We start from the raw sequence: 25,220 nt of genomic DNA on the forward strand, positions 1-25,220 counted from the left end.
AATCACACAGCAAAGTCCCCACGCAGCACACTGAATATTTACCTCCTAATGTTCTTTTAATGTACGCTTTCTTGGGTGAATATTTACCGTACAATAATAAATGTAAGATTCCTCTTTTTATGGGCCATTTGAAGTGATTGATTTTGTTTGTGAATTCCTGTATCTTTGCCCATAATGGCTATCTATTGTAATGGCCTCTGCCAAATGTTCTTGCGTTGAAATAACAGACGCCATGGATCGGCCAGCTGTGGCTTTGTATTACTGTGGTCTTAAAAGCCAGGCGGTAGCTGATGACACAGCTGGGAAAGAAGAAAAGGTGTATAACATAACGAGTCCGACTAAGACGTCCAACACAATGGGATATTGAAATCACTGAGGTCTGTAAACATGCTTCTGTAGTCATCTTTTATATCAGGGTTGATGTGTAATGGTGTTGAAGGGTGTTGAGACCGAGAGTCACAAAATGATAGCAGCAAGATAAGAATTCAATTGCCCACAGCCAGGTCCATCAGCATAATCTATCAGAATTCTAGGCTTTTTTTTTTTTTTTTTTTTTTTTTGCAATGGTATAATAAAAACCACTGCCCAAGTGATAACTCTGACACCTATTTATACCGTATTTTTAAAAATATAAATTCCCATATTCACATATCTTAGCTACGCTTAGACTGAAGCTATTTCCCAGTGAAGCCAGGGATTTCAGAATTTGGTTGCTTTGAGCTCTTCTGAGTATTTAGGAGGGAGGAAGAAGTTACAAAAAAGATGGAGTTATCATATGGTCTTTTTAAAAAAAAACCCACAAAAAACCGAATCCTAAAACCTAAAGATAACACAGGCATTTGAGATATTATTAGATTAGGTAATTTAGCTACATTTTTGCATGTCCCAAATATGCCTTTCCAAATTTCCATAAAAATAAAACTTGTTAAAGGAGCTACTTACATCTGAACAACATCACGTCTTCAAGTGATGGTAAAGGTAGCCAGTAAATCAATCATATGAAATTCATACTCTTTTTCATATGTTCATAAAGTATTGTGTGTTCAGAGTCCATGCTGCAGAAGAGATTGTGCTGGAATAAAATGCTACAGTCTCTTTTAAAACTAGGAGAAAATTTAAAAAAACACATACATTTGAATTGTACTGGCTTTGAACAGCTCAAGCTACACCACAATAATCCCAACTTTGTTCCTGCCATATAAATATCCGGACTGTGTTTGCATCCAACCACAGTACTCCCTAAAATTAGTAGTACTAGTTAGTGCAAGGGAATGGAATCTTAGGACTAATTAAGGAAAGGCAAAGGAAGTGGCAATGTGAGAAATCTTTAATCCCAGGTCAGGTCACATTCTGTAAAACAACGTTGGTCTCCATATGTAATACGTGCTGGTGCCTTCGCATCAGAAAAACCACATGCCTTCTAAGTCATGTGTAAAAAAAAAAAAAAAAAAAAAAAGACACACTGGTATATTTTTAAAAAGACTATTTTTGAAGAATATCACTTGCTTAAATGAATGTCCTATTTCATACTGGTATCTTGGCTCTGAATAGAAGGAGTCCTTCTTACTCCTCCAGACCAGGGAATGGCTAGGACTGCCATGTAAGACTTGCACCGAGGGAATCTGAATAGTTCACGGGACACATGAGTCGTATGATAGGGACTTGCGTTCTCTTCTCACAGACTCTCAGAAGGGCTGTTCCTTGCTCCTGTAGCCAGGAACCAACACCACAGAGGCGCGCTCTCTCTCTCTCTCTCTCTCTCAGGTTTTTTTTTTTTTTTTTTCAACCCTCGTTCCCCCTTTGGGTGCAAGAAATACCAGAAATGCAGGGGGTAGACTGTAGCCAATGGGGACCAGTTGAGGAAGTTAGCTGTTTAACCACAGAGGGAGATAGATAGTAGGGGAATAAAAAGACCCCCCAAAATCAGGCTTTTGCTGCTGCGGAAACCCCATCATTCCAAGTGCAATGCCCTCAAACGGGTCGAGAGGCTTACAGAATGTTAGATTTGGAAGGAAACTTAACGCAGTCATCTGGTACAGGGGCATGATTCTCAGACAAGGAAACTAGGGTTTACGCCAAGGAGCCTACACCAACTATTACTGAAGATGTATCTTTTTGTTGTAATAACACCGTTTTTGGTTATCAGTTTTGTCATCTGGAGCATTTTACGTTAGAAAATGTCACAGCTATTCTTGAAGCCTAAGGGTTCAAAAAATGCAATGCCACATTTCCAAGCCAACCACATGCTAACAATGAGCATCGTGAGCGTAGTCACTCATCAGCCCCATCACTAGGTGTTTTCCGACCATCATTCAGGGTTAAAGAGCTAAGAAGGAAAGATTAGCACATAATCAACATCTATAAAAATACTGGCCTAGAGTACACTAAAAAACTCTTAATAAATAAATAGTGGGCATTTGCTTTATGAAAGTCAGTGGAGATGTGCTCTTCAGAAATCATGTCCAGACGTTCGGACTGCTTTTTACAAATCACACATACAGAGCCCAACGGATGACAAAGATTATAGATCAGGTTAGGATACAACTTGATAGAAAACTGTCTTTCGATGTGGTATTTCTATAAAGGAACACAACTAACGTTGAGTTGCTCGTGTTTCGGTTTTGAAGGCAATACTTAAAGAGATCCAGAATGTTCTTTTAGCCATGGCAGCAGCATTGAAATGAGTGTTTAGCTCCGAAGGTCCCTTTTGAGAGGAATGACACTCATGGGGACATACTAATTCTTGAATTTTCTCCTTACACACCAACCGCACTGCTTTGTAGTCACGCCTCACAGGCATCTGTACATGTTGCTTACTGAGGAGTTTCCTGCTTCCAGTCTGGTCCCTCTTTTGTGTCTGGTGGCTCAGGACGTCCAGTGCCCTGGCGTCTGATACAGTAGGTACGTGGGATTTCGGTCTGGCACACGCATTGCTCAGAAGACAGGTTTATTCTCAGGATGCTTTATAGCAAGTGACTCTGGTTTCCAGTCTGGTTGAAAAAAGTGAATGTTGAATGTCCGTGCCCAGTTCTTAAAGACGCGTTTCTCCGTGATGAAGCGGTGATGACTGCCCTTCCGTCCTCGCTCGTGGGAGAGGTACATTGTACATTCATCAGGTCCGAAAGGTTCATAATAGTGATAAGGTACTGAAGGGTGATTGGGGTCCCTGTAGGAGGAAAACGAGATGACTGAGTAATGGGGGAAAAAAATCCCTTTGACTGATTAAGCTGATGAACACAATGCAATATTTCCAAGTTAAATAAATTTCAACAAATGGTTTTTCTGATGGGTACACTTAAGCAAGGGGAAAGCTTTTGAGGTTCTGAAGTAAACGCACTGAGCATCATTATCAAAGAGATTATAGGGTGTTATATGAATTTGTTCTCTGTGGAAACTTCTCCTAAGCCAGCCCTGCCCACTGTGCTCCAGCCATACTGGCCTTTCTGGTCATCAGCTCTGCCAAGCTTGACCTTGAGGCCTTGGCACGTGAAGGCGTCCCCTGGTTGTAACCCACTCCTCACCCCTGGGCATTGACTTAAATCTGTCCTCTTCAGAGAGGCTTTACCTGACACCCGTCCCTTTGCTCTCAGTCAGATTTATTTTCCTTACAGCATTAATCCCTCTCCAGAGTTGTTTACCTGTTTATTGTCTGTTTATGAGGGCAGGCCTTGGTCCTGTTCCTAGTAGGTGCTCAATAAATAATTTTTGAATTCCTGTTGTTGAGAGAAACTTATATGGAGTTAGCAGCTAAACAGCAAACCTCTAAAGAAAATTTCTCCTCCAGCACGGTAGGTTGACGATCCTGGTTTGATCCCATGGAACAAGCACAGCAAGCACGATGCCACCATTTTCTTCTTGTTGCTCTAGGTAAACAATGGACTCAAATCCACAGTCTCTGAATCCAGAAATTCCAAATCCTCAAATCCTTGCATTGTAGCCTGATAGCCCCAACATTTTTTTTTTTTTTCTGTTTCTCTATCCCTATTTCACCTCAAATGAGAAACACTGGCTCATTTCTTCAAGGTAGCGTGCAAAGGATTAACGTGTTGAGGAGGTTGGGTGCTCTGTTGTGCGGTTACTAAGATATCTGACCCCCAAAGAGCCCCGGTCCAGGCTCGTTTCCATTCTAGTCCAATCCACTCCACTTCTTCAGTCTTCAAGTCTAGATGATAAATTTAGTCAAGGTATCCCAGCAGGTCAACCTTCCTAATCTTGAACTACACTCACCAACCGGCTTTCACGAAGGGTTTAGTTCTTCTCTTAAAAGACCCAGGCAAACCACCTTTCCGTGCCTGGTCCCCTGGGGTCCCCACTCCGGTCACTCGGGCTCTATTCTAAGTACCAGTAACTTTGTTTCCCAGAGATGTTCATCCTGCGAGACACCTATTCGTCTCCTTCAGAGGAGATCAATACGCAGATAGCTTCTAGAGTAGCAACTTTACTGAGGTCAGGGATCGAAGTCTTTTATCAAGAGGGGTGTCAAGTTTGTGGCTCTGACAACAATAAACCTTTTGAGCTGCCTGTCCTCTGAGGTTAAAGTTCCTCCAGGAAGAGAGATTTATTTTCGTCATGCAGCATTTAAGCGTTCCCTCATCCTGGGTTGGATGCTATGCTGAATTAATCCTTTGCATCTCTATGACATCTCAGAGGTACCTCTGTTCCACGGTGAAACTTCAGATCCGGGCCTGTCTGGTTAATAAAGATTTCACTCACTTACTTCAGAAATAGGAATCCCCTTAGAATTTTAATAGAGGGTATTTTCGAGTCAGAAAATGCATTCTAGGAAGAAGTCAGGTTGGAACTGGCCACCATGGAGAAAAGAATAAACAAGAAAAGATAGTTTGTGAGACAAATGGCCCCAGAGTCATACGGCGTAATTTGGGGGAACCAAGCCAAATTCACTGTGCCACGGTCTACTTGGGGTTAAGCTTTTATTCCAACATGCATCAGGTGTTAAATCTGATTTATCTACACTTTGAACATATTACTGGCATCAATCTGATTAAAGAAACAATTAGGCTTCTAAAAATAGCATGAGATTGAGTTGGCACCTAGGAATACAGAGAAATTGGAAACCAGCGAAAGGATGCCCTAAGATCGATTTCCTGATTCAAGAAGACCTTCTCTTTGAATGAAAACTTATCTGGCTCCCTATTGATCACCTAAAGGGAGGATTAAATTTACACATTTGATTGTTATGATTTCCAAAGGGTCCAAATAAGGGATTGTTTCCACACTTTTAAAAATCTCTGTCCAAGCGGCAGAGGAGTGCTTTGCAGGCCTTGTGAGGTCAGAGCCAAGGCAACTGCAGGGACAGGCCCCCCAGGGAAGGCCTGCCACCAGCCATAATCCATAATCCACTGCTCGGGCAGGAAGGCCTTCCCAGTGCAAGGCCAGGACTCCCTGGGTCTGTTCTCAAACCCGACTTTGACTTCCCGAAGGCCGCCGTGGCTTTTCCTTCCACCACCTGACCCAACAGCAATTAAGGGCGGCAGGACTCCCACGCCAGGAGGCCACCCTGGTAGGGAGGTAGTGGCCCCAAGTGCCTGTCTGGGGACCCGGGGATGCTGAGGGAGTGACGATGTGGGGCCAGGGGTGGGGAGAAGCACATGGCTCCGTTTCCCAAGCGGCGGTGGCCTGTCATCAGCACTCCAAGGGCCACCTCGGGAATAAATCCTGCAAAAATAATGTACAGAAGGATTTATATTTCTTTAGAGAGGAAGCAGAGTGGAGCGGGGGCTGGGGGTGGGGGTGGGGGCAGTGAAAGCACAAACATTCAGCGCAGCAGGGAGCTTTGGGACAAACCATTGCCTGCGTTCCACCTCCACCGACCTGGCTTAATTGATCTGGGGAGGGTCCCAGGCAAGGCGATTTGAAAAGGGGCCTTAGGTTCGAGCGTCAGAATAAATCATGGTAGTATCGCATTATAAGACCCGTAAAATAAAAGAAGGATCCATGAGTCCATGATGATTTCAATAAATAATTGAATCTGGAAATAAGTAAGGAAGGAGAAAGAGCATTTCCTGGCAGAAGAGTTCAACCCGGAGAGAAGGGGGGGACAGAGAAATCGCCACCAGAACAGCCCCGTGGTTGTCCGGGCAAGGGGCGCCGACGGATGGAACCCTAGTGGGGGGAGGACGCCGAAGGGAAACAGGGTATTGGCACGAAGGGTCTCCCCGAGACCTTTATTAATGACAAAGGGAAAAGGAAAACCCTGGAGGCTCAGCAGTGGAGCATCTGCCTTCAGCCCAGGGCGTGACCCTGGAGCCCCGGGATCGAGTCCCGCGTCGGGCTCCGGGCCTGGAGCCTGCTTCTCCCTCTGCCTGTGTGTGTGTGTCTCTCTCTCTGTGTCATGAATAAATAAATAAAATCTTAAAAAAAAAAAAAAAAAAAAACAACCAAAGGGAAAAGTAATACCTTCACGGTGGATAGCACTTGGCTGGCGATCAAGGTCACCACCGCAGGGTGACAAGACGATCGCTGGCAGGTGCCTCCTGCCGCGGGGTCTGGGGGTGCTGGGGGTGCGGGGGGGGGGAGTCTCTGTGAGGATGGAGGGGAGGCCCTGTGAGGAGGGAGGAGGCGGTGAAGGCAGACGGGGAGGCCAGGTCCCGGAGGCCCGTGTGCCTCGGGAGCCAGCGTGACCTCGGGAGCAGGGGAGGGAGGCCAGGGTGGGGCCGCGGCCGGGAGGTTAAGGCAGCACCGGCGAGGAAGGACTGTGCCCTGGGGCCGTCGTGCCTCCCGAGGCGCCCATGTGCACGATCGGGCCACCCGAAGTCTTCTGGCCCAAGGGGGACCCCCGGAAGTCACCCGGGCCCCGTGGGACAGGTCCAGGGGAGCTGGATGGAAAACGGGAGCTCGAGGCTTGTGGGGCGCCCGATCCACCCGTGTCTTGGGAACCGGTCACTCATGATGGCCTGGCTGTACCACGGTCCCCTCCTCGGGCCCCTCTGGGTCTGTCTGTGCCTTGGTTTCCCCAGCAATCAGAGGCAATGATTAGACGCTCCCGGAACGCGTGTGCCAGTCGGGTGTAGACAGGGAGGCAGCAGGACTGGGTGTAGACGGGGAGGCAGCAGGACTGTAGCTCAGGCCAGAGGAGGTCGGAGGTCTTGCAAGGCCGAGGGTAAAGCAGAGAAGCGGGGGGCTCTGGATGGAGCGGGGACGGGGGGCCCAACAGTCTTTTGACTGAATTGCGTCCAGGTGACCCTCAGGAGACCGAAGCCAGAGGCCCTCTGTCGCCTCCCACCATGTCCTCCGCACCCAACACGACTCGGTGGGGCGAAGGACGTCTCTGTGGTTACTTCGGCAAATAACCCCTTTTGAGGATACTCGTTGTGTCCTACGGTCTGAAAAAGTTAATTGACCAAAAATGAGCATTTGGCTCTTCCTTGCTTGCTGATCTGGCCCCAGGAGCCTAACTCTTCAGTCCAGGGAGCAACTGGGCAGCGTAAGGAAGCAGCGGGAGGGGCAGGTGCACCTGAGCTGGGCGCCCGCGAAGCCCACCCCCAGGGGGGCAGGGAAGCGGCGTCCAGTCGGTAGAGGAGGCCTTCGGCCGCGTCCTTCCCTTTCTGGCAGCCGGGCTCTCCTCACCACCTGGGCACCATCTGTAGAGCTCGCGGGACACCCCCTTAAAACGTGCTACCAGGTACCCCCACTCGCAGGTTAGCGAGTCCCGACACCCGGTGCACTCACGCACGCGGGTATACCCGGGGGGGGGGGGCAAGGCTTCCTCGCCTAGTGCCTTGCGTGTCACGTAGACTCAGGCTCAGCACTGCTGTCTCCACCACCTACAGACACGGAAGCCGAAGCTTCGGAGAGAGTAAGGAGCCTGCCCCGATCGCTAAGGTCAATACGGTCAAAGAACCTTCTCCAAGTCACGCAGTTTCTAGAAGCAGAGATGGCTATTTTCTCACCCACGTGAACACCCCTCTCCAGAGCGCTAAGGACGGAGTAGGGGACAGGGCCTTCGTTCACGTGGGATTTAGGGAGCCCCCGCTACGGGCCGGGATGGTCCACGTCTGTGGTCCTGCGGGCCAGGGCTCCTGTCGGGAGCCACACACACACCCCCCTGCCCCTGGAGAGTCTACACTCGCAGGTTCCACCTTCCACCAGCTTGAGCTTTGCCACCTCACAGAACCTTCCCTACGGATTTTGGGGCCCTTGGTGGTATCTCACCCTCACGATCACCAACCCCGCTTGGCCCGCGTAGTTCTCCACTTCTTTCCAAGTAAAAACGAAAGAGGGGAATGGGTAGACGAGCAGCAGGACCGAGAAGTCGCTTTGTCATCCTCGGGTGCTAGGTACTGTCCGCAAGAGTCATGCGACCCCAAGGGGCTGCGCTGTGCCCATCACAGTTTCGGGTGGATCGAGCTTACTCTGAGTTTCTGGGAGGCAAGAGCTGTGCCCTATTCTTTGAACCACCCCCCGGCCCCCCAAGTTCTTGGTACCTTTTGGGGCAACTCTCAGAGTACGGAGGAAAACTGATAATTATTATTATTTTTTATTTTATTTATTTTATTTTATTTTATTTTATTTTATTTATTTTATTTTATTTTATTTATTTATTTTATTTTATTTATTTATTTATTTTATTTTATTTTATTTTATTTATTTTATTTTATTTTATTTTACTTTATTTTATTTTATTTTATTTTATTTTATTTTATTTAGATAATTATTTTATACCTTACAACACGATGTGATGTATGAGTCACAGTCCTCCCGCTAAGAGCCCTCCCTGAGCGCCGCCCGTGTGCTGGGCGCGGTGTCGGACACTGTCCATCCCTGATCTCGGCCCTATCCCCGTGACCCGCTCGCTCTTATCACCGTCTTCTTAGTCCCATCCTGCAGATGAGGGAAGCGAGGCTCAAGGTGACCCGGTTTCTCCCCGGGGCGGGGGGGCAACTAATGGGGAAGGTTAAAGGAACTGGGGGGTCAGGTTGTGCCGCTCCTGGTTCTCCCCCCTCTGCCTCCCTCAACAGGAGTTGGGACCGACCAGGACGCGCTCTCTCCGCGGCTCTGACGGGACGCAGTGTGCAGGGAGCCCCTGGGGAGGTCTTGGGGAAAGCTCCCGGGGGAGCGGCCACGGAGCCTTTGGGACGGTGGCTGGGGAGCAGCGTCTCGACTCCCTTGCTGGCGCCGTCATGATGAACTAACTCAGAGTAAGAGAAGTGACAGGTTAACTTGCCTTTCATTTGTTTTCCGTAATAAATGGAATATTTCCTTGAACACTCGGAGCCATTAACATTTCAATGCATTCATGCTCTTTCTCTCTGGCGTCCTAATGGCAATATTACATAATTACACCTGCCAGGGGCTATCAACGCCGCCGCTGTCTGCGTGGCCACGAGCGCCGCTCCCGCCCTCGTCAGCCTGGTGGGTGGAGGAGGCAGTTGGCTTCAATTTTTCTTTTTTTCTACGCTCTCCTACCTTCTTTTTGCACGTGGATTGCTCAATAGGGAAACAAGGCCAGTGAGTGAGTGGTGAGGGACTGGGTGGTATCCCACCCCCCTAAGTCCTAGAGCTCGTGACCCACCAACCCCGCTTGGCCCACATATTCTCCACTTCTTTCCAAGTAAAAGCAAAAGGGGGGAATGGGTGGACGAGCAGCAGGACCGAGAAGTCGCTTTGTCATCCTCGGGTGCTAGGTACCGTCCACAAGTCACGCGACCCCAAGGGGCTGCGCCGCGTCCATCACAGTTTCGGGTGGATCTGCAGCCACGGGAGCCAACCGTTGCGGCGTCCGAGGCGCTGTTCCAAGCGCTTACGTGTATTAGCTTCTTTGACCACCTACGACCCCGGGGGCTGAGTCCTACTGGCATCATCACGTCCACTTCTGACGAGGAGGAGCCTGAGCCCCAGGGACACTGCACAACTCGCTCGAGGTCACACTCAGGAGGCAGCCGGGTGCAGCGCTGACCCTGGGCCGTCCGACTCCACGACGCACAGCCCTCCGCGCTGCATCACGTCGCTCCCGGGGACGAGTGGGCCCAGGCAGCTAGCCGAGGACGCTCCTGCCCAACCGGACCCTCGCCTAGAAACTGGTGCGGCTGCTGTGTTGGGCCCTTGGGTGAAGGGGAGCGCGGGAAGAGCGGCGCAGGGTAACAGCATGACCCAGTCCCCTCGTCCTGGCATCCAACCTCCAAATTGGCGACTTCGGTAAAGGCCCACGTGGCCTTCAAGAGCTGTTAGGTTTCGAACACACGAAGGTCTAAGCACGCATGGATTTTAACGAGCAAGTTTAATGCCCTCACCCTCGCTGTTGCCGTTTGAAGGTCAGGACCGAGGCCTTGCGCGGGTCATCAGGCGTTCCTGAAAAGCAGGACACTTTCTGAAGTGTCTTTTTTGCTGGCATCGCTGCTTTACGTCACAGGTGGATTTTCAATCAGGCTTCCACAAATGAGGCCCTGAGTATTTCTCAGTGCGTGTGTTAGCACACACCAAACCCCGGCCGGGCACACGCCACGAGGGGACGTAAGGCAGCAGCAGAGATGTGCGTATGCTCCCTCGGAAGTGGTACATCAAAATAATTATGCCGGTGCTTTTGGCCTTAGAAGCCCAAACCGGAGCTACTGATGTGGGGAGGAAAAGAGGCTCAGAGCAATATTTTAATTGAGAAAACAGGCCTTACCGTCAAAGAAATTGCCCTCTTTAATTCATTAAAAATTACCACATCCCTTTCAAAGGAGGATAAAACTAATATTCCTTAATGCTTGCTCATCATTAATATTATGCCAATTATTGCATTACATTTGGGTGATAAATATTCAGAGGATAAATGAAGCCCACAAGATGGATTAATTCTCCAGCAGTACAAACAAAAACTTTCAATATTTTATATCACATAATTAAATGCTGTTTGTTGTTTCTAGAACCAGAACTTGGGACGTGTTAATTAATTGCTTCAAGAAGACAGTTAGACATGTCTCAGGGTTGATATTTGGAATCAGATATTTATAAACCCCGCACAAGCCCTGCTGACGAATTACACTTGCAGGATAAATCCTACCTGCAGAAGTCGGGGGGCACCATGCCATAAACATTGATCCTGTCACACAGCTCCAGTGCAATTGTCATGGTGAACCAGCCAGTGCTGAGCCAAGTGTTAGAGATCTTCCTGGAAGGAACAACAAGTCCGCAAGCTGGTAAAGTGATCATTACAACCATTACCGTCTTAAATCCTTTGGGGAGCGAGGCTGGCGTTTGACACACACCTCCTGTGTCTCTCCAGCTGGCAAGTAGCTGGAACTTTACCAGGTAGGAGTCTCTTACCAACAGCCTCCTATTCCATGGTACGGTGACAAATGATATTCCGGTTCTATCACGGTGGATTCTGACACGAAAGGATGCTCAACGACTTCCACATCATCAAAGATGATGACCGGCGTGTCAGGATTTAAGTGCATGTGCCCGCAGCCCAATTTCTTGTAAGATGACAATCCCCATGTGTCAACTCTTTCTTTATTAACTAGAATACTCGACTCATTGGAAATAGTCCTTGTTCCCCAGGCAGGCTACAGAGGGAAGAGCTTATTAAATATGTAAAAACACACACATGTGTCTGTCTGTTGATTGATATCTACTGATCGATCAAACAATCTTAGGATAAAAGCTTGCCTTCAATGAGACTCATTAACACGGACACCCTGATTTTTTTTTTTTTCCGGACAACCTGATTCCTGATTGAACGTCTTTCCGTAGGAAGCGTACATTCATTTGGGGAGGGGCAGGTTACCAGAGGAAAAAGAGCACAGCGATGGCGTGCGCTTAACTGAGAATTTGCTTTACTTTACCTCGGAATATCCTGGAGCCCTCGAAAAGTTCTTTTCATTAGAAGACCGAATTGACCAAGTTTAAGGAATGAACCTGTGTGTTCCTAAATTCATTCATTTGCCCACTCAAACACCTGTCCTCCGCTCCAGCCCGTGCCAGGCCTAAGGATGACTGTACGGTCTGATTTGACCCTCTGAGGATAACTCGGTCTACCATGCTTTGCTGCTGTGGATATTAATTTCAATTCTTCGGGGGCTGCCGCTTTTGCTTTTTTTCCCCCAGTGCTTATGGCATGCCTCATTAGCCGGTTTCAAACACCTTATCCCCAAGGTCAGACTGTCTGACTTTGCCCGGCCACAGCACCATATGTGACGTGCATAACAGAGGTGCTGAGGAGCTTGCCCAGTTGCACTGTGCAGTGCCCCACTTTGAGGGGGAAGACTTTTTGTTAATCAGTTTGCATGATTTCCAAATCACACATGGACAAAAAAACCCCACAAGAACCCAAAAAACCCAGAGAGGCATATTAAAGAGTCCTTTGTCTTGTCAAGTATCTGACACGAATGGGTGATAGAGTTACTCCTGGGTTCATGGCCTCCCCTCTGTTGTTGTTGAGCCATGTTGTTACTCATTTCAGCTTTCCATTCCATGGTACCCCACCTCATATGAACCCAGGAAGGGGATTTAAAAGCTTCTAAAGATGGAAGTAGCATGAGTTTGTGTGTTGGCTGTTCCATCACTGGCCAGCAGCATGACCCGTGAGGCAGGTTATTGCTAATCTCTGAGCCCAGATTTCCCTGGCCTGGGGAGCTCTACTTCCCGGGCTACTCGGAGGACTAAATGGGAGAACCCTATAAGAAGTATCTAGCATGGTGTGTTGATACACCGACACCCCTTCCTCCTCTCTCGGTTGCCAGATTGGAGAAAATGAAGCAAATAATTCAGCCATTACTTTCAGTGTGGGATTTTTTTTTTTTGTTTTTTTTTTTTTTAGCATCCAATACTCTGTTATTAGCTCTGGTGTAGGATCCATCCTCAATCATCAGGGCAGTACGTATGAACTTCTGGAGCCTCTAGCCTAGATAGCTATTAGCAACCCTCTTCTTCCTCACTAGGGCTGAGTATTCATAAGAACCCTGGGACTTGGGGCGCCTGGGTGGCTCAGTCAGTTGAGCATCCGACTGTTGATTTTGGCTCAGGTCATGATCTCAGGGTCGTGACATGGAACCCTGTGATGTGCTCTGTGCTGGCCATGGAGCCTGCTTGGGATGATTCTCTCTCTTTCTTCCTCCTTGCCCCTCTCACTCTCTATAAAAATAAAAAAAGGGGGAAAAAAGGACTCTGGGCCTGAAGGAGGGGGCGCAGAGCAGAGCTAGCTGGAAGAAAAAGAGGAAGGAGAAGGGGAGAAAGTCTCTTGCCTCAAGTTAGATTCTTCACCTGTGTGGCTGTGACAGTGCAACGGCCAGTTGTTCCAGACTCACACTGGGTCGGCGAATAACTGGGAGCTCCTGAGGCCCAGGAAGAGGCTACGTCCCTATGCTTTTAGAGTTGTCGGAAGCCTCAAGAGGGCTCTCCCTGTGGTAGAAACTCCCCGTTCTTTGGCTTTCTTTTGTGGGATACGGTAAGGTAAGATCGTTAAGGCACAGCCAGAGATACAGAAAAAAGGTTTCAAGGGTAAAATGGGGGAGGATACAAAGTGAAGGACGAAAGAAACTCAAGTGAAGAGTTCTTTAAAGTGCCACTTACAATTCCCCAGACTTCTTAAATAATAGCCTGTTGGGATCACGTGCTATCGAAATGCAACCGCTTTGTGCTGTCTTTCTAAAAAGATTTGAACTCTTTTTCCAACAAAGGAATATCTACTGTTTTTACACTTAATCAGCTATAATGAAGGAATATGAAGAGCTGTCATGTGCTTATTAGGGAAAATTATCAGATATTCTTTTATATGATGAAGTAACACACTGAGCTGATAATTCTATAGTGCACACTAAATTACAATTAAAGGCCTTTCTGCTCCACCAGAATCTCATTTATAATCTCTATGGAAATATTCTTCCTGCAGTTATTTCATTTATGCTTCCTTTATCTAATTACTATAATATTGGTTCTGAATCATATTTTCCTAATATACCCTTATTCAATTATAAAGTTATTTTCAAGTACAGTTACTTTCTAATATCAAAGAATACCACTTGGCCATCTTCTGTCATTTGTCATGCTTCTTAATTGCAGATTTTTCCTGAGCCATTTTCCCCTCTCCACTTTTAACGGTGAAACTTCTATAAATCAAAATCTATTGAATTATCCTGGGCTTTCTTTTTTTTTTTTTTTCCCAAAATAATAGCCCGAAATGAATGTCCTGATAATGAGATGTACAAAATTAGACCTTCCACATTTTGTGTACCTGTAATACATCTTCCTGTTTGACTGGGTTTCAAGAAAAGCAGAGAGAGAAGAAATACTCTTAGACCCCCAAATGTTTTGTGTTTTAATTTTCAGAAACATGTTTGTCCTGAAGGGCTATTTCTCACTTGGTTCTTTTAGCTTGGAGCAGCCAGGTTAAGAATGTGGACACATGAGAATATTGAGTCAGTACAACATTAGCGTCTTTAAGGCAGTCTCCTGAAGGGAAGAGGCATAAAGATTCCAGAAGTTTGGCACCCTGCAAATCCAGACGTGTGATCCCCCTGAAGAGGGAATGTATGGATCCTAGTAGATGGGTGTATGCCCGTGAGAGGCCCAGCAGCCAATCCACAAAGACAGACTCACTGAACAAAGTTTTCAGTGGTCAGAATTTAATAAGCTTAGTCAATGGGGTATGTCTCCACGTGAGTGTGTTTCCTACAGATCTAAGTGACCACAGGGTAGAATGATGGTCTGCAAGTTATCAACTTAAAAAAATCCCTTAAGAAGATCCAGAGCAATGTGTAGTTATCTTAAATAGCTTAGACTGCAGCAGTGTTTCAGGAATTCTTAAATTTAGCAAACAACCATTAAGCTGAAAAGAGGGAAAGTGTTTTCTATTGAAGAGTGTTGCTACTTATTTCACATTTTCCAACCAGCAAAAATGAAACTGTAAATAACTCCTCTCATTCTTCTTCCCTTATAAAATGCTCTGCTGGTTAAATAACTCATTCAAGTGAGTGACAGTCTCTCTTATTTGCGGTTTTTAAAGGGCAATAAGTAACTGGATTTCATGATGACCAGGATCCCCTGTGTGATCTACTGGCGAGGCTAACCATGGAGTCCCCTGGGCCTCTAGGGAAGGAGGTCACAGGGTCAGCAGCCAGCCCTCCCCACTCTTCTGTCCACCAGATGCCATGCTTACCCTTGCCTAGATCTGCTCTCAAGTGGTCACAAGGCTTCCAGGATTCAAAAAGAAGGGTCTTCCACACAAAGAAGTTGGGGTGAAGGTTTGGTCCTCCTCTAAGACCCTGTTCACTGACAAGGAGCTGCCCAACCTAGCCTATCCATAGATTCAGTACTTCATGATCTTCATTTCGTTTATCATGTGCCTTTAGTTTTAAGAAATCAACTCAGCAACAGTTTTTGTAAGGGAAGGGGGTAAATTACATCACTGAATGTATATTAACTATAAAATTACATAGTTTAGGATGAAGAACACAAATTTAATCATCAGACCAGTCCTATGAGCCTCGCTGGTCATTATGCCCTTTTCACATGTCAGGTCCCTGCAAGGTTGGATAACTGGTCCAAGGCCACACAACTAGTGAAGGATAGAGTCAGAATTCCAGCCTTGGGCTGTGTATTTGGACTACACTGCACTACCCCTTGGGATACCTAGCTGTTCTTTCTTTTTCACCTAGATCGGGCCAGCTCATGTCCCTTCATCTTAGCCTCGTCAAGGGTCCTTCCTTGCAGCCCTCCCAGCTGTAGCCACACAAGATTTTTCTCCAACCCCCTGCATGTTCTCTCACCTCAAGCCCTTGTGCCCATAAGGAGGCTTCTCTCCCCTTCCAGCTCCTTGTTTACCTGGATAAATACTTATTGGTCCTGGTCTCAGCCTAACTACATCCTTTTGAGAAAGCCCTTTCCTCATGCCCCCATCTCCTAGACCAGTGCTTTTCAAAATATTTTGATATATAATGAGAAATACATTTTACCTCATGATTGAGCATATGTGTGTGTGTGTGTGTGTGTGTGTGTGTGCATGTATGGTCTTCATTTCACTTTATTTTTTAAGGTGTGTAATTCAGGGGCACCTGGCTAGCTAAGTTGGGAGAGCGTGACACTCTTGATCTGGAGGTAGTAAGTTCGAGCCCCACGTGGGGCGTAGAGATTACTTAAATAAATAAAGCTTAAAAAAATAAATAGGAGTACCTGGGTGGCTCAGTCGGTTGAGCGACCAACTCTTGGTTTCAGCTCAAGTCATGATCTCATGGGCCTGAGGATGAACCCCTGTGTCGGGCTCCACACTCAGCGAGAAGTCTCCTTGAGATTCTCTCCCTTTCCCTCCTCCCTGTCCCTCCCCTGGTCATGCACACATGTGCTCTTTCTCGCTCTCAAATAAAGAATGAATGAATGAATGAATGAATGAATGAATAAATAAATAAATAAATAAATAAATGAAAGAAAATCTTTAAAAAAATTAAAGTGTGTAATTCAGTGTCTGTATATTCACAGGGTTGTGCAATCATCACTACTACCTAATTCCAGAACATCTTCTTATTTCCCAAAACCCCTAGATGTGTATCTTTATAGGTGCAAACAGTTACTTCATTTAACAATGGTTTGCCCTACTTATTATGGGTGATGAACGCTGATATTGTCTGTTCTATTCCATTCCATTTCATCCCATTCTATTCCACTACGGGAAAAAAAAAAATCTTACAGTGATTCATTACATTGGTGTCATGTGCCATTACCGCGCTATGCCTGATAGTTGGGAAAACAGCCCTAGACTACGGCGGATCCCTCTGTTCTACATGTCACGGCACCATTTCCTTTCCCTTGCATGACCTTTAGCACGTGGGCCACTACCTGGTGACTGCCCACCTGGTAGCACTTTATATCTCAGGAGGGCAGAGCCTAGATCTGTCTTGTTTTCGACTATATCCCCAGTGCCTGGTCCAGTGGAAGGGTAGCTACTCAGTAAACATCAGTGCACTGGAGAGATGGTTGCTTCGAAAGGGAAAAATAAATCCGTCCCCTCCTTTTGGTTCGTGTTCACACAGTAAAAGGAAGTGCAATAAAGCGATTATCTTGCACTTACTACCAGGGGAAGCCAGCAGCTGTGTAGCCTGCTCCTCCAAAATAGGGACTTGGCCTTGAATGATCCAGACAGTGTCTCAGTGCTCCATTCATGTCGTCTTATAAATTGAGCAGCCGGGTGGCTGGGACCCTCCAGATGAGCTCTATCAGTGGCCCGAGCAGGGGGGCCCAACAGAAAGCCCCAGCAAAAGCTTTGCCTGCAGGGAACCGGCCAGCAGCGCTGGGTCCTCGCCCTCCCCAGGGGCTCTACCCCACCCCCTCCGCCCGGCCCTTTACCTGTCTTTTCCTGTCTCCTGCTTGAAGAGCTCGTCGAAGTGCAGCATCTTGTGGCGCGTGGTCATAAAGGCCTTCAGCCGGGGCAGCACCTGGCTCAGGAGCTGCAGGTTGTTGTAGACCTGGCCCTTGCCGTCGCGCCGCATGTAGCTGCTGGGGCCCCAGAAGATGAACACGGTGCCCTGGCTCACGTTGAGCAGGTCGTGGCGGTTGCGGAGGATCCTCTGGATGCTGGAATGCGCGATGACCCGCAGGCTGGTGCGGTTGCCCACGTCGCGCCCGTAGCCACGGGTCGGGGCGTCATTCATGCGGATGACGCACTCGGTCTGGTCTATCTGGGGGCCTTGCCGGCTGCGCAGCAGGTGCCCCGAGCTGGTCACCAGGGCACAGTCCCTGCAGTGCATTTTCAGGGGCTAGAAGGCAGAGGGAGAAGGACACCGTCAGCAGACCACCCTCGCTTGGCACCAATTCTCTCCCAAACTGGGGACAAGGAGCACATGACAAGAGGGACAGAGGGCTTGTGTTGACCTGTCAAACACTGGGCTCTGGGCTTTACTGATATCGAGAAACCAAATCCCCACGTCAACCCGCAAGCTTGCTGTCACCGCCAATCTACAGGTGGGAGTTCTCAGGCCTGCAGATGCGGAGAAATCGGCCCAAGGACGCAGAGCCAGCAACTAATGAAGTCAGGCTCCAAACCCAGGTCTTTCTGAATCCAAAGTGACCCCACATGAAGTAAAGCCTGTGCGACAATTCGCTGTGACACTAGCTTGGAAGCTCTTAACTCACCGTATTGAAAGTTAAGCGAGTATCAATATTCTCGGATGCTGTACAAATATGTTTATCCTAAATAAACATCGTCTAAGAATCACACGGGGAAAGACATGCAAATCGTAATCCCTCGGATGCTGTAATTTTGAAATGACAACTAGGAGAGTTGCTCCCATTCTAAGAGGAAAATGCGGGGGAGCCTGACTTGGTCCATCTTCAAAATAATGTGTAAAAAAAAAAAAAAAAAAAAGGCAAGCCTCAAGCTCAGAGCTGCAGACTCCAGCCAGCAAACGCAGGCCCCGTGGAAGCCCTGGCCGGGTGGGGCCCACCGGGGACAGCCACGGTGACAGTGCGCATCTCGGCACCTTGAACCGATGCTTTGCTTTCTGAATGTTCCCACAAATTAAACATTCCCAGTCCATGTTGAGCGAGAAAGATCTCCGAGTTGCTGTTTGAAGATGGTGTAATTAGGGCCTGAGGCCAACGCCGGCAAGTGCACAAGAAAATGACGATCAAGAATGGCCTGAAATGGGCTGAAGGAAAGTTGCACGGGAGGTCTGCCCCGAGCCCCTGCCCTTCCTCCCTGTCCCCTGGCTGCCTGGGGTGGTGTCAGGAGCTAGAGCCAGTTTCGTGCTTCTAGTTACTCTGAGCTTCCTGAGCCAGAGCTCTGCCCCCGGAACCAGACCAGGGCACCTGGGGACAGCCACCTCCCCCACTGCACAGTGGCCGAGGGCACCGGCTCTGGGGCCGACAGGACAGGTCCAGCCTTGCCTCCGCTCCCTGCTAGCTGTGGGGCTTCGGCAAGCCACTGCCCCGCTCGAACCCCAGGTTTCTCATCTCCGGATGAGGAGAGTCAATGCCCCGTCCGACCTTGGTAGGGTTAAAATACAGTCGTAGACCGGGCCATTTGAAATTGCCAATATTTGACCTGCAAAACCAGCAATCGAGGGGACTTGAGCCCAGTCCTCGCCATAGGAGCCGCACGGTGGTCATTCGGGAATGACGACTGGGGTCACCTGTCGGGGTGAAGTGGTTGCAGGCCCTCACGACGTCAGGACGCAGTACTTCGGGTTGATCGTTGACATATAAGCTTACGAAATGGGGATTCAATCATTGCAAATTCTCATCATTCACGTGACCCCCAGTTGCTCTTAGGTGACAGGCTCTATGATGAGCAGCAAGATGGCCAATGGGATGAAAACATGGAGCCCTTCCCAGGTTACGCTCTAGCGAGGGACGGTGGCTCAGTAAGGACGTGCGGTAGAGCGCGACAGGACGGGGAGGGGGACCGCGTGGAAGTGTTAGTAAGGGGGCTGTTAAGAGGGGCCAGTTTTGGTGATGAGAAGCCTCCAGGCGCTGTTCCGAGCTTTTTGTAAAACTGCATTAAATCTTCAAAGAACCCTGTAAGGACGATACTACGCTATCACCCCGATTTTACTAATGAGGATATTGAGGGATAGAAGAGCAGGGAACTTGCTCAAGGCCCTACAGTTAGGAAGTGGTAGAGCTGGAATCCAAGCCCTGGAAATCAGACCGCAGGGCCCATGGGATTAACCCTCATGGAACCACATAGAATAAACAGAACAAGTGCCATGAGTTGGCGTCTTAACTCATGGCCTTCTTCCTTTCCTCTCTCAACCCTGCTCAGTGATGCTATTAAAGATTCTATTTATTTATTCATGACAGACACACACAGAGAGGCACAGGCACAGGCAGAGGGAGAAGCAGGCTCCATGCAGGGAGCCCTACGTGGGACTCGATCCCGGATCTCCAGGATCACACCCTGGGCCGAAGGCAGATGCTCAACCGCTGAGCCACCCGGGCATCCCGAGTGACGCTATTTCTTAACCAGTGCTGTTGCTGTTGCTTTTAGGGCATTGAGCTGACTGGATGCAGTGAAGTGACAAAAGTCTTGTTTTTTTTTTTTTTAATAAATTTATTTTTTATTGGTGTTCAAGTCTTGTATCCATATCTCCATTCCTTTGGAGCCCTGTTGACAACAGACCCATCCATCTGGAGCCTTCAGTTAACAAGAGTAAAACGCGCTCAAGACCAAAGCTTCCTTTTGAGGAATAGCCCCGTGACAGATGTGTAGGAAGTGGCCACTAGTCCCCTCGGGGAACTGCTGGAACCTGGACTGGAAGTCTTTCTGAATCCCCTGAATGAACTGCTGGGGGTGGGGGTGGGCCATTTCATGGGTCCGAAGGATGGAGCAAATCCTTAATTTTCCTTTTTTCGTATTTTTACCTGCACATCCCACACAGAAAGGATGAAGAGGGAAAATGAAACAAATCTGTTCAACCACGGGGTTCCCCTCATGTCTCAGGCACTGAACGTGCTGATGGAGATGTCCTTCCTCGCAAGGGCGCACACAAGCCACGGTGACGGTGCCCCCAGAGAAGCAATCCCAGGACCGTGGAGTAAGTGCTATGACACAATTAGGCAGGGGACGGGTGCGGGTCATGGGAGCAAAGGTGAGGGGACAGGGGAGCCCGTCTGGAGGGGCCAGAGAGACGGGAGGACAGCCAGGAAGGTTCGGTGTGGCGCAAGGGAAACCAACAGGTGAGATAACAGAAAAGGAGGCAGTGGCCGATGGGGTCACGAGGCACGAGAGGACAAGCGAAACCAGACTTGGAAAGCGTTCCCTGGATTCGGTGGCGATGGCCACAGTCCCCTCGGCTGGACCCTGGGCCCGGCCTGTGCCAGGACGCGGAGGCGGGAGCTGGGCTGCCAAGGCCCAGGGAGGGCTGAGGGCAGAGCGGTGGGTGGCGGGGCTGGCCCGGCCTCTCAGGGTCCTTAGGGGTCACCTGGGTATCGCAGGGAACGTCCCGCCTCCTGGGCAACCTCTACTCGTGGGGAAGCCCAGGAGCAAAGTCCTGCAAGACAGACGGGGAGTGTCTGCAAATAGCACGTTACTCCGTGAGGGAGTCAGGAGACCCGGGGTGTGACCTTTGTAAGTCAGGCCCAGACAGCAAAGAGGAGATCAACCGGATCCCGGTGGCCCCGTGACATTCAAAGACACTCCCTGAGCCCTCAACACACGCGGGAGGAACCGTGTGACTCAGTACCCTGGTTTCATAATGTCACGTCGTAGGATCTCATTCCGCTGGACCCTAAGGCCGTTGGAATCTGCTTTTTCTCATCAGACTCACCTAGAACGATCCTCTTGAATTCTTCCAGCGTGACTGATCATTGCAAGACTCTGTGCTGACCTTGACTGGGGCGAGCCCTCGGAAGAAGAGTCCCCTGCATCTCCCTTCCCCATAAGTAACGGTTCCGCGGCGATTCTCAGAGCACAGGCTGGTGGACAGGTGAGCCCTGTGTCCCCCGTGGAAATCCCAGTGCCTCGCGTCTCTCTCCTCGGCGCCACGAGGTCAGCGAAAGACCCTTCCAGGGAAGGCCAAGGCCAAGGCCAAGGCCCGCGCTGCGCCACTCCGAGCTGTGACTGCCGGGCCCCCCCCAGTCCGCGGCCGCCCCGTCCAGGAGGCCCTCCCTCAGGATCCCTGCCCTCTGCCTCGGCCACACCGCCCCGCCCTCCCCAAGTTGTGCAGATGCACCCAAGAGCGCGACAAAGGTTCAAGTCTGAATTAGGCCTCGCGTGTCTGGGGAAGTGGTGCCGGGGAACCCACAAGAGCTGCTCTAAACAGACTGTCGCACTTCCCGCAGCGGCGGAGCGTGCCCAGGGCTGAACCGCTTCCAAGGGAGGAAGCCACGTCTGTTTCTCTGCGTTGGCAAGGGCTGACGATGTCTTGGGAGGCAGGACTGGAAATCACGCAAACCCCGTGACCCTGTTTCTCAGGATGCGTGGCGGCCCTTGGAGACAGCCACGCTCCTCCGCACCTCGGGCCTGCAGTCCTCAGGGTCGTAATGACATGGGGGGAAAGGGGCACCCCTTGGTGGGTTAGGACTCCTGAGGCAGCCTTCCCACGTTCCCCGGAGCACTCGGATGCTGGGTTGATGAACCACCGCACCGAGCTGAGACTGAGACGGGAAGGGAACTCATGGCCCTGCTAGGGGCCCAGGGGAGGGGGGGGTCAAACTCCATGGAGGGCCTAAGAGCGGAGGCGACCCCCAGGGAACTCACTGGCTAGCAAGGCCTTCTCTCTGCCTTCCTCCTCACAGGGCTCAGTCTCCCTGATTCTGGGGGGACCTTTTCCTCAAAGCCCCATTTGGCGAGGTGGTCCATCCTTTTGGCACCCACATTAGGTGACTCCAATCTTGGTAACCTCTCTTGCTTCCTGGCCCGTAAGAGGCACTCAGTCAACACTGCATGGATGGATGCATGGATGGACACATGGATGGATGGATGGAGGGATGGATGGGCAACGGAGTGCATGACACCCAACCACCTGCCTTGTCTGTTCCTGAGCAGGCCGGCCTCCCGGCGCATGCAGAGAAGACATCACATGGTGCCCTCACCAATCACCTGCCCGAAGGCCTCAGCCCTCTGCACCGATGGCACCGAGAGACAAAGGGGGGGTGTAATGTGGAAGCCTCTGTCTGCTGAGAAGCAGGCTGCGGCCCTTTGTCTCCGGACAGCCTCTCTGTCCAGGGAGCCATCGTGGCCAGAGCCCAGGACGCCACTTGGAATGAATGGCTCGCTAGGAAAATGGCCCAGGACACAGTGAGGGCCATTAAGCCCAGCCAGTTATTAATCCCCAGTAAGATCTTGAAGCCAAGGTCATTAGAGCTGCTGTGAAGTAAAAACATGCCCAGGAAAACCTCCAGTGCACGAGGCCCCCGTGCTCAGAGCTGCAGCCTCCTGAGGCCCCGGCCGCGTGGCGTCCAGGAGCCGGGGGGGGGGGGGTGGCGGCTGGCCCTCCCCAGGGTGCACCCAGCACCGGCCGCTCTATTTTTGCCATCACTTCTGTTCTTTGCTCACGTATGAGCGTCCGTCATCATCCCAGTACCTAGGGCGGTGTCTGCACCTTTGTTGGGGCTCGGGGACGTTTTATAATAATTCAGGTGTGAATGCGTCTCCCCTTCCCCCCTCCCCTCCCCAGAGCAGAGAGCAGGGGAGCATGACGACTTGCACCCCAACCTACTCCTCTGGGCTCAGGCGACAGGAGCAGCCCTTGCTTGAGAAGGCCCGCTCGGGGAATCGAGGTCGGATTCCTGCCACAGCCCGGAGAGCAAGAGCAGAAGGAGTTGTCCCCGTGACCCCGCGGATGCCTCCAGAGCCTTTCTTAAGAGAATAGACCAGGCCAAGTCAAATTAAACCTGACACCGAAAACGCTCAGTGATGTCCTTGCAAACATTTGCAGCATGGCAATCTCGGGCTTCACTTTTTAAAATTCTGATTTATTTGGCAGAGGGAAAGGTACCTCAGAGCATAATGTCCATTAGCTCGGTAATGAGACCAGTCTTGCTCTGGGAGCTGCTTGTTGGTCTGGAGCAAACAGAAGATATATTAAATGGCTTCAGGTGGTTCAAGAATCTCTGCACCTTTCAATCTGATGTTTTCCTGTAATTACTGGGCTTTTATTAGCTGTCAATCTCAGTTCAGCCTGACATGGGTATAAGCCACTCTGATTATTTAATGTGATTCCCTAGAAAAATGTTACTCTTTCAAGCTGCTCCTGTCTCTCGGTGACAAGCCCACCCACCAGCCTTCCCTGTGGAGAAGTCCTCTATTCTCCCCCAACGCCAATTCTCAGGATTTCCATCTCCCGGCTGCCTTAGGATGAGGGCTCGGCGGGCAGGGGCGGTACTGAGCGGAGTCACATGAAGGCCTTTGGAGTCACCGGCTGGAACCTGCTTCTTCCTCTCCTTAGGTGGATGATTTGGGGCAAAATGGCTTAGTTTTTCCAAGTCTCTGGAGTGTTATTACAGCAACGCCAATCTCAGAGGGAAGGCTTGCCATCCCAGTTAAAGGCGTACCTTCCATCCGGTTTCCCAAGACAAAATCCAAAGCTCACGCTCGATACCTTTCTCCCCACCTATTATGACTCTTGTTGCCCTACTGGGTCCAGCCTCGTCCACATATCCCAAACCCACCACTTACTTCTCCCTGCATAGTCGCAGAAACCTCAGAGAGAGCTCAGGCTAACACTTTTCAAGGTGTGGTTCCCAGACTGGCAGTGGACCACAGAGGCTCGGAACTTTCTAGAAATGCAAATTCTCAGACCCCATCCTAGACCTACTGAATCAGATGCTCCGAGGTGGGCCCCAACAATCTGTGTTTTAACACGCCCTCCAGGTGACTTCTGATGCATCCTTGAGGTTGAGAACCCCCAGACCAAGCCAGGATCCTCATTTTACAGGGGAAGAAACTGAAAGACAGGAGGTTCTGTGATTTGCTCAAGGTCACGCCCTAAAAGAAGCCCCTGGGACGGACCCCAGGTCTCTTCACTCCTAAAAAAAAAATCTAAGAAAAATCTACCTGTATCTGTAGACTGTTCGAAGACACTGGGGACTCACTGGAAAGGAATCATGAGTTAGCAGTGCCCTAAAGACGGAACCTACAAATGGAAGTGGTTTTGTGGAGACAGAGGAGTAAGAATGATCATTCTTTATGTGACAGGCTGCCCTCAGCAGGGCTCCCTGCCTCTGCACCACCTGCCTGCTCCTTTGGAGTAAGCAACCAGGAATAGCTTCCTAGCATGCAAACCAGGGAAAATGCATGTGCAAGGCTGGAGGCTGCCCCTGCCCCGGAAGGCGGGCCATGGCGGTTCTCTCCAGCCAGCGCAGAGCCTCAGAGGGGTGGCCAGACTCAGAGATCTGTTGTGGGTGGTGCTGTGCTCATTAAACAGCCCCGCTCCACGCACACGCAAAGCTCTGCTGAAGGCCCACCTGTGGGCCTGACCTTACTTGGACAAAGCATTTCTGCCAACATGATTAAGATGTAAGTCAAGAGCAAGTCACGCCAGCTGAGGGCAGTCCTGGCGTCCTCGTAAGAAGAAACTCAGAGCCGCAGGGACACACAGGAGAACACCCTGTGGCGAAGGAGGCAGAGGCGGTGAGGCGCGCACCGGCCGGTGGACACTGAGGAGGCCAGAAGGTGCAAGGTGGGATCCTGCCTCGGAGCTTGCAGGAAGAGCCTGGCTCTGCCAAGACCTTGGTCTCACGACTTCCAGCTGCAGGAACCGTGGGAGGATAAATCTCAGTTGTTTCAGGACAGCCAGGTCATGGTCATTGGTCCTGGCAGCTCTGGAAATAAATACGCTGCTCCC

General features: G+C 49.9%; 1 protein-coding gene across 1 annotated transcript in view; it reads right to left on the bottom strand.

The window, feature by feature from the left end:
• Positions 1-2,096: 2,096 nt before the first annotated feature.
• Positions 2,097-25,220, bottom strand: part of ST6GALNAC5 (ST6 N-acetylgalactosaminide alpha-2,6-sialyltransferase 5) — a 159,272-nt gene continuing 136,148 nt past the window's right edge. Inside the window, exons 3-5 of the mRNA XM_038541635.1 lie at positions 17,281-17,690; positions 11,006-11,113; positions 2,097-3,166 (exon numbers count right to left, since the gene is read on the bottom strand). Of these exons, the coding sequence (XP_038397563.1) occupies positions 2,935-3,166; positions 11,006-11,113; positions 17,281-17,690 (750 nt within the window). The 3' untranslated portion in view covers positions 2,097-2,934. The remainder of the gene's footprint in view (positions 3,167-11,005; positions 11,114-17,280; positions 17,691-25,220) is intronic.

This window comes from Canis lupus, chromosome 6 (genome assembly GCF_011100685.1).
Source record: "Canis lupus familiaris isolate Mischka breed German Shepherd chromosome 6, alternate assembly UU_Cfam_GSD_1.0, whole genome shotgun sequence".
NCBI lineage: Eukaryota > Metazoa > Chordata > Mammalia > Carnivora > Canidae > Canis > Canis lupus.